General features: G+C 37.2%; 1 protein-coding gene across 2 annotated transcripts; it reads right to left on the reverse strand.

The window, feature by feature from the left end:
* Window positions 1–5,837: 5,837 nt before the first annotated feature.
* znf131 (zinc finger protein 131) lies at window positions 5,838–11,736 on the reverse strand. Of its 2 annotated transcripts, none has more exons than XM_015024097.1 (9): window positions 11,627–11,736; window positions 10,284–10,431; window positions 10,078–10,179; window positions 9,583–9,724; window positions 9,370–9,472; window positions 8,600–8,758; window positions 8,141–8,513; window positions 7,868–7,998; window positions 5,838–6,693 (listed from the first exon to the last, which is right to left on the reverse strand). In XM_015024097.1, the coding sequence occupies exons 2-9, from the start codon at window positions 10,411–10,413 to the stop codon at window positions 6,169–6,171; spliced, it is 1,665 nt and encodes a 554-aa protein (XP_014879583.1). In that variant the 5' UTR covers window positions 10,414–10,431; window positions 11,627–11,736; the 3' UTR covers window positions 5,838–6,168. The 2 variants fall into 2 exon arrangements, with proteins under 2 accessions (XP_014879583.1, XP_014879588.1); XM_015024102.1 differs by lacking the exon at window positions 11,627–11,736 and adding an exon at window positions 11,384–11,509.
* Window positions 11,737–11,882: the final 146 nt, after the last annotated feature.

Below are 11,882 nucleotides of genomic sequence, written 5' to 3' on the forward strand. Positions count from 1 at the left end.
AGAGATCTATATACAGACAATCTGTGCACTAAAGAAATCAAAACCATGCATCATTTTCACCACGGAGCACTATTATGAATTGGTCTTTCAAATAAAATCAAAACAGTACTCAACAACATTAGAAGTGTGTACCTCTAATGTGACAAAAACGTATACATGTGTGCAATCTTTTGATGAACACAATGGCATTTAAAATTCATCCGTTTGTCATTCTCTACAATAATAAGTTTCATAAAAACTGCCAAACAAATTCATCACAAGTCTTAAAACTTTGTATGACAGAAACAGATCTAGTTACAATAGCAAACAATGTTTCTCTCATGACAGGTTTAACTATCCTGAAGAATCCGTGTATGGTTCGTTCTTTGGTCTTTTTCGTTTCAAAATAAAATTGCAAAAACAAAACATGCATGTGTTTTTTAGTTTTTAAAACAAAATTAGAAAAAAAAACGGCAATTGTAAAAGTAAAAAAGGGATACGTTTTGTTTTTTAACTGCAATGGTTAAACCAAAGACAAGTTTTTATTTTGTTGTTAATTCAACGGGACATTATGGCGGAACCGGAAATGAAGACCTGAACTCCCAGCACATAACTTTTTCAGTTGCCAGTAGGTAGCGGTAATGTACACCTTCAGCAAGTTGTGTTCCATACAAAACCTTCTGACACTCATTTCCGAGTAATGAGGAGCTCCATGACGACGCAAAGCATTACTGATTTCAGAGTGTGTTTTTCCTCTCTCAAAAAGTTCGATAATCAATGCAGAAAACAGTTCAAGTGCAGCCATTGCCTATTATTCAGGAATGGTTTTTTTTATGCCTTCTTCATCCACTGTAAATGATTCCGACTTACTTCATTTCAGGTATCGCTACATATTAAAACAACAACCGTATTTTATTTTTATTTAGATGGCAAAGCTGTTGATTTTTTATTAATTCGATTTTGCATTTTTTTAGATTTAGGTTTTAAAAACGGAAAAACAATAAAACCACATGCTTGTTTCGTTTTTGCAATTTTATTTTGACACGAAAGAACCAATGAACAAACCATACACAGATTCTGAAGGCACAACTGAAGATTGTTCTCTTTTATTAAGCATTAAGTCTTACAGGCTTCAGACACCTTCCCACCACTGCAACATGCATATCTAAGAATTGACCTCCAAAGCACCTTAAAAGAACAATTTAAGAGTGGAAAAAAAAACCCATTTTACTTCATTACTTAAATACAGTAACGTAAAAGACTAACGACATGTATTTTAAAACCCTGTAACTGAATTTTAATAATATAGCATAAAACTATGAATTGCTCCAAAGATTAGGAAGCGCGTCTGATAATGGTTCTGCAGAATCTTCAATCTGTTCATCACTGCCATTTGTAAATATAATTTCCTAAAAATGCTGTACATGAATATGATGTCAGAAACTAGTGCACGAGTCTGCAAACAGTCCGTCATCATTAAACACAACCTGCTTTGCCAAGTATGAGGCCTTCCTTCCTCACTGCACAATTAATGCTGCAAGAATCACTTAAGGCAAACATCAGGCTGTGCTGCTCACTCTCCTGCTGACTGATCTGCTGCTATCAGCAGCCTCTTTATGGCTTCCAGCAAAGGAGAACTTAAGCAGCTCATCCACGGCAGTTGTGGATTAATTGTTGCGCTATCCACCTGGTGTGCTTCCCGTCACAGACAAAACTCATGTCGTGTGTTTAACAGTACAGAGAGGAGGCAGAGAGGAGTGGTTTATCACTAGCCTTTTAAGCTAGTGATCAACATCAGTAGGAGAGCTCTTTCTATAAAAATACAATCCTTTGCTTTCAGTAATTTTAAGAACATTTATCTGGTTGTGTTTGCATCCCAATTTCTATTTTTACCCAAAATAAGACTTTCATCATACATCTGCACCAGTTCGTGCAGAAATGACTCTTCACACAAAGTTTTCTCCAGTGTGTTAGTTAAGATGCACACTTGAAAATAATAGAAATCTCAATAGTGAAATAGGGTAACTATAAATAATACATTAAATACCCTGGGAACAGAGGGGCATTGCCTCCCTATAATGTCTTGGCAAAAATTTTATTCATTCTAAAGAAACGAAAGAAGAAGAATATGATCTCTAAATCCACCCCCCCTCCCTTTACAGGCAAACAAAAGCAGTTTGAGGCAAAGACACATCAGCATCAGTACTTTAAAGCCATGGCCCTGAAACTGTTCTTTAAGTACCACAGATGACATTTGGCTGCCTTTAGTGGCACCTCTGCAACTATTGGCACCAATTCTTCCCAACTTATACAAACAGTTTAACTGTAATGTAGAGCTAATATAATAACCAACAGCCAAATTGTTAAGCTGTTCAGTCACATTGATTTTAGCTGAATTAGAAACCTTTCAAAAACAGAAGTGGAGCGGAGGCAATGTTGAGAAATCCCAACAGTTAACCAGGAACAACGGCGGACTGCTCCATCGGCTGTGATCTGCTTAACTCTGAAGATGAAACCTATATCAGAGAATGACATTAAACCAGGTTTCAATTCCAAATTCAAAAATGTGGGATTTGCTAATTACACAGTTATCAACTACTGTTAAAAGTACAATCTAATAATAGAGATACCACACTTGCAACATTTCAGCAATTTAGCTGTTCCACAAAAGAAAACAAAACGTTGGGATTTGGTTTATGCAAATGTCGGGGACACAAAAATCTCCAAAGTAAGAGCTCCTTTTGGCAAATCAGATCTTGTTTTTCTTTGCTCTGTGTATAACATCCCATGTTCAGAGACCACTTATAATCAAAAGGACTGTGAAAATATGTTCACGGGAAGCTCTGTAGGATATTTTGAAGCTACAGACTGAGATCAACTCTACTAGTCACATGGAAATGACCTTAGGGGCACAACTGACTATAAACCTCTGTGTGGAGAACGGCATTCCCACCAGCCCAGTGAAATGCTTCCCCAAAAACAAAACATGGATCAGCAGTAACCTAAAGGAACTGCTAAACAAAAGCAAAACAAAATTGCCTTCAGGGACGGATTCAAAATAGATGGCATTTCAAATGATTAGTTGAAAACATTCTACTGCCTATAAGTCTAAGACAACTTGCAAGGTATTTTAGATTGTCATAATTTAAACCCTTTCTGTTATTTCTTAAGAGACCTGCATAAATGTGGTCAACTCACCTATGGCTTCTCAGATCTCTCTACTTCCTTTGAATTATTTTTTAAACATATTACCAACACTGAAAATGGCTCATTTCCATAATAATACTGTTTACACCAAATGTCTGTAGCTATTGTGTTGCTATCACCAGTTTGTAAAAGATGTGATTTTGTTGTTGTTGTTGTTGTTTCAGACTGGCCTGTAAAAATTAGAAAGCATATATTTTGAAACTTAATCAAGAAGTGAACCTTGACTGACAGATTTGCACAATGTGGGGAACTTTGAATCTCTGACTCTGGCCCTAATACCAATAATGTTTGGTTATACAAAACAAGTACACAAGCAAGATGAATGAGCACGTCGAGGGACTTGTATGTCTCTGAGGCCTTAATGAAGTTACCATGACACTATAAACAGGAAGCACAAACACAAAATTATGCTGCAGAGCAGCCACTGCCAAGCTTGCATCTGCTGGTTGACATCAAAATCAAATTAATTTCTTCCAGCTTTAAAGAGCTGTCTGAGTTTTGCATGTCATTCCCAATCAACACATCAAAGAGGTTTGCATCAAAGAAAAATCACATGAAGCAAAATGTTTTATGTACTCTGATTAATTGATCATCAAAAGAATAAAATTAGGAAAAGATTTCCTGCAGGTGGACATAAAAAGAAGCACAAAAGGGGTCATTTTTGTTTTAACAACATGGAAAATTATTCAACAGCTTACAATGTAGATGAATGACTGAAATTTCCTTCTTAATTCGTCACATCTCCCGGCTATTTACTTCTGAAGAAAATACAACATTTTCTCCTTGTTTTGTTCCTCGAAAGATTTATCTTTGGCGCACCAAGCAGCTCCATCTCCATTGACGCGTAATTGAATAAATTCTTCTGACATGCAAATTTTACCTCATTTGTTTAAATCTAAAAATTGTCACAGGCGAACACAGCATACAAAACGCTTTGCAACAGGTGCCTTTGCACCAGTTTAGTCATTCTGAGTTATATTGCGCTTCAGTCTTTCAGTGACAGCAAGTTAAGGTACCTCAAGGTGTATTTTTTTGTGAACCCAAGCTAAACGATATAAGCTCTCTCATCAGAGAAAACAATAAAGCGGCACTTCTCACCATGAATGGTTCATGTGTTTACATTAAACGCGTATATTTTTCAGTGACAATAATATTCCCAAGGAAGGCATCTTTCGAATAAATACGTCTTGAAGTGTGTCTATTAAATAATACACCCATCTCTGTTCAATCATAGTCAACAGTTAGCCAAAAGAAAACCCACAGTAGGCCGTTTTCTGTGAGCCATAACGCTTTCTATCATAACCCTATAGTACAAAATATATATATAGCTGAGCCTACACATGGAAATTGATCTTACTTGAATGTGTACAATATCTTCGTGAATCCGTGACAGCCATGTTTACCAACCTTGGTGCCAAATCCATCCTATCCCCACTGCCCGGTGACATTGGCCGCTCAGGCTTTCTGCAGCAACTGCTGCCCAGATCTGTCTGTTGTCAAGGAAATCCACTTAAAGGACGGGCGGATGGACCAATCAGCGACGGCGTCAGCGCTACACCGTGTCCAATGAGAAGGAAGAATTAGAACCAATTTTATTCTAAGAGCAGGAGAGCTGTCTTACACAAATAGCAGGTGGCGGGACTCGGCAGGTAATTGAAGCTGCATGTGTCAGGCAGCGTGATTCCCATGATGACTGTAAGGGGACCACATCAGAGGTTCAGCGTGGGGTCAAGGGACTAGGAGCTTAGAGAGTTATTACTTTAAATTTGACTGGCACAAGAGCTGGAAGTGTCTTAAAACCCTTGTTAAATTTGTTGGCAACCCTGCATGTGTATATGACATTTATAAAATTTTTAGAGACAAATTTCTTTTCTTTTCACCAAAACTCTTTAAGCAAATTTGATTCTGTTGGCTATACCTGAGGGGTTTTATATCTCCAGTCACTCTTTTATTAGTACCCCAACCACTTAAAGTGTTTTTTTTGTTGTTGTTGTTTACTTTACAGTATTCAGCTCAGTTTTAACCTGGTAAAAGGAGTTGTTGTTAATGACATTGATATATATTAATATATATTCATTAACCAATATATCATTGGTTAATGAGATGGTCCAGTCTGTTGCAGTGAAGTAAAAACAGTCAAAAAGGAAAAGCTATTGATGTCTTTGTCCATGTTTTGACCCACAGCTATTGTTGGGAGACACAAATCATGAGCAGAAAAATGAGATTCCAGATTCAATAAATGGAAGCTAGATTGATCAGAATATGCGAGACAGAGGTGCTGCCAAACACAGTGGGGATAATTAGTAAAAAAAATAAAAATTCAAAGCGAGTGGCTATTCTTCTACAGACTTTAATTGTGACTGTTCCTAAAGCTTATTCAGTTTTAATCATCCTTTTTTGTGAATTATTTCAAGCTGAAATCCTTGAATTTCACCCTCTGCTTAAAAACAGAATACTTTGCAGTGTGTTAAAGTAAATAGTAAGACTTAAGTCCAAGTCTTAAAGTACAAAAATATCATATGAGATTTTTTTTCACTATGGAGGCATTAAAAAAAAGGAAAAAAAAAAAAAAAAAAAACACTGGCTGAAAGTCAAATTTCTAATTTACAAATTTTTACCAACATCTCAAGTTTCCCAAAGCACACCGCAAGTGATCTGATTTGACATCAGCAATTTATTGAGAAAAAAATAAGTAGAGAAAAATGGATTGCTGGAGTCCTGAAGACTCAAGTTATGAGGTGGAAAACACATTTAAAATAAATACAATATTTGTAAGAAATCTTGATATTGCAAATCTCTCAAAAGATTTAGAGAAGTTCAGACAAGGACGTTCAATGTGACAGGTGATTATACAGATATGTGGTATATCCCACATGCAGGATTCTGTTAAAAAAATAAGGTGTCTGCAGTAGAAAACTTTCTTCTACTTGATATGGAAATACCTTTTTTTTAAGGTACATTAAGACAATCCTTGTTTTATTCTCATACAGCTACTGCTTGTTCAGCTTCCTCTAGGTTCACAATTTCATCCTCAATCTCTACTTCCACCTCAGTGTTGACCACCTGGTGCTCATCAACTGCAGCTGTGTTCACATGGACCACTTGGATCTGCAAGCCAGCCTGCTTTAGTCTCTCCAGGTCCTCCTCACATATCCCCCCCACTCCTCCATCTTCCACTACAACTGTTGTAGTCTCCTCCATTTGCATTACGTCCATAGGCTCCACCGTAACATGTTCGACGTGAATGCCATCGTCCAGCAGGACGGTTTCAGTGCCTCCTATGCTTTGTGTCGCTATGGTGAGAGCGGCAGTCGCGGCTGAGTCGGTGAGGACCACCTGCTCCATAGACTTATCCTCGATAGAATGTACATCCTTGAGATGCGTTTTAAGTTCTTTGGCGTCGGTGAACCATAGGTCACACAAGGTGCAATGGTTCGGCTTGTCCCCTGTGTGGCACATAAGATGCTCCTTGAACTGGTCCCAACTTATAAAGACGCTACTGCAGACCTGATGTGGAAAAAAACGGTTTGAAGAGTTAATGATAAATTAAAGATTTGAGCCAATTAATACTGGGATGTTATGCATTTCTGCTGCAGAAGCAAAGTATAAAGAACAGTATTCAACTTGTTTACCTGTAATTGAAATCTAAATACATTAAGGTTAGTCAACACTTGTAGCCTTACTTAATTACAAAATAATACTGGTGCAAAAAAAGATTAAGATGTTGTTTTTTTTTTACGTTTGTGAATATTTGCATACACAGCAGATTTAACTATATTCACAAATGCCCATTGGCAATGCTAAAACAATTAGTGCACTGGCAAATTAATGAGTACTGAACTTGCAAATCTTGTGTTCGATAATGTCCCATGGTTACTGAAGTTGTACAGAAGGAAAATAGATATTTTCAGTATTAGTGTTAATAATGAAGTCTAAGGACACAAAGCAATTAAAAAGTTCTAAAACAAAAATCTATATTCTACAGGAGCATGTTGACTGTTTCTTCTGGCCTCCATTTTTATGAAACTTCAAAACTTCAGGAGAAACCAGGAAGCTAAACTCACAACTGCAATGCTTGTGTATTTAAATTTTTGAAGTCCTGTTATTCCTGTGTAACACTGACTGCCCTGTGATGATGTCTCTGATACTCATAAATTCATTAGTTTGAAGCTTTCAAAGAATTGAAAGGGAACAACAAAACTGAATTGTACCTTTATTGTTTATTTTTCTGAATGAATCTAATTGAAAATAAAAACAATAAAAACTTATTGAAGTGTCTTTGAAAAGTTTTCAGTTGTGTTTAATTGCAGATATCTCAGATCCTAAACATGAAGGGTTTTACTGTGTCTCTAGACGTTGCGTGTTGAGACAGACGGCTGTGTAGCTTTCAGCCGTTTTAGAGAAAAATCACTGTTCTTTTTGTTCTTTACCATTAAAACATTTTATTGAAAAAAAAATAAACATTTCTGATTTCTGCCAAAGCTAGAAAAAAAGAATTTTAAGATCTATAAATAATAATAAAGAAAGATTTGAACCAGCTGAAGATCTGCAACAGCAGATCAAAGGTTTACAGATTCAGAGGTTTCTGTGGGAGATGTATGAGCATCATTTCTTTCTACATAGATAAATATTAAAACGTTGTTTTAACAAAGAAAAAAAAGAAAACTTTGGCAAGCTGTACCTGGCATTCGTAGAGCTTCTTTCGTCCTTTCTTGGCTCCGGCTCCGTTCTGACAGGCAGCCATATGGCACTTCAATGTGCTGTTCCTTGCAAATCGCTCATGACAATCTGGACACTCATAAGGCTTTTCACCTGAAAATATAAAAGTGCAAAAATGCTAATGCTGCACATATATAATTATAGAATGGCTGTATAAATAAGAAATTATGAATAGGGTCCAGGCAAAATTAGTAACTTAAATTGAGCTGTTTTGGTTTCATATTTCAAACCTCACCAGTGTGCTTCCGTAAATGCTCCTTAAAGTGGCCAAAGTGGTCAAAGTGCTTCTTACAGTATTCACAGATGTGCACTTTCTTTTGAATTTTCTGCCCTCGAGACAGTTCCTCGGCGTCAAAATGAAACGTGCTGATGTGCTGCTTCAGGGCTCCCTCCCGTGTGTAAGCTTTCCCACAGTGGTTACACACATGAGGCTTCTCCATAGAGCCCAGGTGAGTCTTCAGGTGCTGCTTGAGATGGTAGTACAGCTTAAAACTACGGTCGCACTTGCTGCAGCGGAAGATGTCTCCTTGGGAGATCTGGACTTCTACGACTTCAACGTTCTCTAGTACTTTGGAGGCTGTCACGGTTTCCTCCTGATACAGGACCTCCTGGAAAGTAAACACTGATTTTTGTAGAGAATGCTTTTCCCAAGTATAAACATATTTAAGAAATTAATAATATACAAAATATATACCTCTTCATCCTTCTTGATCACATGAATTGTTGGCTCCCCCTGCTGGTATTTGCTAGTTATGTCAGCTAGAAGAGCCAAAGCAGAGTCATCTGATGCAGCTTGAACAGTCTTTCCATCCAGCACCTCCTCCAGGCCGGTCTCCACCACTTCAATCTCCACCTAGAGGACAGGAAAGCATTTAATTCATACCTTTAAATAAGGTGATAATCAGCTTAAATGTCATGCACTTATGGCTTTTATTAATGTATTTGTATTTTCAATGTGAACTCATGACACAAGAAACAACTCTGGTGATTTTTGCAAACCAAAGCTCATTGTAAAAAGTTGAAAAAACTATAGATTTACTTTTAACTGCATAACAATTTTATGTAAAGAATCAAATATTCATAAACAGAATGCCCATTAATATTTGATTAAATGTTCTTTAGCAAGCTGCCACTTGACTAAATGCTTTTTGTCGTCAACAATAAGTTTTTTTTATATTTTTGGCTAGATACCGGCCCGCTCTTTTTCAAAAATGTCGGAGTTCATTTAAACTGGTTGGTTGATTTGCAGCCTAAGTTAATCACCAAATCAAAGGGGAAAAATTTAAAACCAACTCTAAAGCAGGGTAGCATCGTTTACCTGTTACTGGTCTAGTTGTTTTGCACAAAGAGGATGAACTAACTACATTACAATCATGTTTAACAACATCACCAATAAATTTGAACTTGTGCACACACTGATGAATGTATGCACACCTCTAACCAGAACTGCAGATAAACACCAACCTGCTCTCCCTCCACCGTCGGTAAGGTTTCTGTGATCACATTAGACGTCTCTGCAATCGTCCTCTTCTTAGCAATGCTCTTTGTTGTCATTGAGGAATTTATTCTTTAAAAAGAAAAAAAAAGAGAAAAAAATCACACTGTTATTTAATGATCATCACTCAAGCATGAGAGTTTATCAGTACAAGACGACTGGTTATTCTGCTTATGTCTTACTTCTTGAGTGCTTTGATGGCTTCCTGCATTTGAAGGTATTCGGCAGCTTTCCACACATCGAGCGCCTCTTCCTCCCCAGATATCGCTAGTGTGGCTGTGTACGTGAACTCCATCAGCTGGCGAAAAGCTGTGTTGCTAACTCCTATAAAAAGTCAGAGGACCAGTGAGTATATAATACAAAACACATGGAATACAAAACATCTAACTGCATTTTTCTATCTTATGAAAAAAAGATACATTTTTGTCCACCTAAAAGTTTTTTAACAGGAGCAAAAATACTAGCTATTGTTTTCATAGTTAACATGCTTTTGTTTATTTTATTTTATTTTTTTACCTAATTTACAAAATGCTATGACATCATTTATCTACTAGAGCAAAACTTGAAACCGTAACAACATCCACCCACAAAGGTTTCACTTTCAAAGTTGACATTGCTTCTATGTGAAGGCATGGCTGCTCATTCTTTAACTGGGATTTAACAGAAACACTGAATACCTTCAATCTCCACCAGAGGCTCCTGGGTGAAATCCTGAAAGAACTTGTGGAAAAACTGACTGCACGCTGCCAACACAGCTTTATGAGCTCTGAAGTGGTGTCCTGCAACAAGCAACCGATATGCAAATTAACTTTGCAGCCTAATAGTGTTTTACCATACAAATAATTTCCAGGAAGAAAACATATAAATCTATAACTGTACATACCATCCACTATGAGAGTGATATCTGTAAACTGATCCAGTTGTCGCTGTTCATTTAGTTTGTCCATCATGACTTTGTAGAGCCCCGGGTACTCGCTGCCTCCATTCACCTCCAGCTCTGCCCCCGCCGCCATCTTTCACCCGACCCTGCCCTGCAAAAACGGAAGCACATGGACAGGCAGTTCTGAATGTGCATGTCAAGAAGCTATTACAGAGTTACTTTACATCTCGTACAGACAAACAGTACTGCTAAAATTAGATTTAGGAAAGAAGACGCTAAAAGCGAGAGGTGTTTCGGGAAATTTGGTAGTGGCAATCTCACAGTTAAAATATGAGTATACTAACTCCATAGGGAACACACACTAGGACTGGCTACCAGTAATGATAATTGTCTAATAAGATTAGAGTTGAAATATGAACTAATCATCTCTCCTAGATGAAGCCACTCCTCTGTCATCAAAGGACAGCAAAACAAAACAGCTTAAATGTACCTTATTAAAATGTGTAATTAATAACTTGAATCATCTAATATTTGCCCATTAAGTGATACCAGTGCCTATCTATGTCTGCTCTCTCCTTAATGTGAAGTACTGACTTTGTCCTAAAACTGACATGTATATCTCATGCACATTACATAAAAAGCACTGTGAATTATTTCCATAGAAAGGACACAATGGTTATAATAGTTAGTTCAGGCTTATTACCATAAAAAAGTGCATTGGTCTAAAAGCTAAACTTTGGATATTACACGAAATATGCCGTAGAATGTTTAAAGTGCATTTTGAGCCTGGCATTACATGTTTTGTAATGTTCTGTTTAGCAAGTGTATGTCTGTTATAGAATAATTTTGTTGTTTGCATCCGACTAATGACATGCTATTTGTTAGTAGTATGTCTACTAAAACATCTACCACCCTGCCAAGTTTAATTTCGGAAAAAAACTTGAGTTCTAGAAAGAAATTGCTTTCCTTGCTGTTCACACATGGAGCTTATTTAACTAGCTAAACCTCTTTGCTAGCTTAATTTCGTACCCTGCTCCACAGAGATGAATAAAATCTACATTTATATACACACATCCACCGCATACAACTACTGCTGAACTTACCCAGCGTTGATAAAATGCAATAACGGTCTCCATGGATTGTTAATACACTTTTTAAGTGGAAAAAGTGTAGTAAAAATCCTGATTTCGGCTGCTAACGGGCCTCCTAGCACACTCGCCATTTCGCGTTTGACAATCAACATTACGTCATCAATCCGCGCATTAAAATACACTTTTACCAGACAGATATCCTGATTTTAACTATTGTGGGTCGAAGAATGCGTTGAAAAGCATCGCTTGACATACCTCAAGTAGTTGTACACAGTTTTAAAAAGTAGCTTTGCGATTATATTTCCCACGGCTCTGTTCTACTCTCGTTGCTCGAAAAAGGGCGGTCGTTATGGCCCACAGGCCTCAGTTTCCCAGAAGCCTTTGCAAAAAAAAAAGAAGGACGCCTTGTGGCGTTGCTTAGTGACAAAGGTAAACGCCAAGAAATCACAAATGGGAGTCAACATTTTCTACTGTAACTATAAGTTTTAGTAGGTGTATTATATATATATAT

This window comes from Poecilia latipinna, unplaced genomic scaffold (genome assembly GCF_001443285.1).
Source record: "Poecilia latipinna isolate Pla-1442-1.1 unplaced genomic scaffold, P_latipinna-1.0 Scaffold91, whole genome shotgun sequence".
Classification (NCBI taxonomy): Eukaryota; Metazoa; Chordata; class Actinopteri; order Cyprinodontiformes; family Poeciliidae; genus Poecilia; species Poecilia latipinna.

Coding starts and splice junctions, on each gene's coding strand:
- znf131 (XM_015024097.1), bottom strand. CDS start 10,413: ATGGCGGCGGGGGCAGAGCTGGAGGTGAATGGAGGCAGCGAGTACCCG. Junction 10,180..10,283: donor TATCACTCTCATAGTGGATG/GTATGTACAGTT, acceptor TGCTTGTTGCAG/GACACCACTTCAGAGCTCAT. Junction 8,514..8,599: donor TGATCAAGAAGGATGAAGAG/GTATATATTTTG, acceptor TTTACTTTCCAG/GAGGTCCTGTATCAGGAGGA.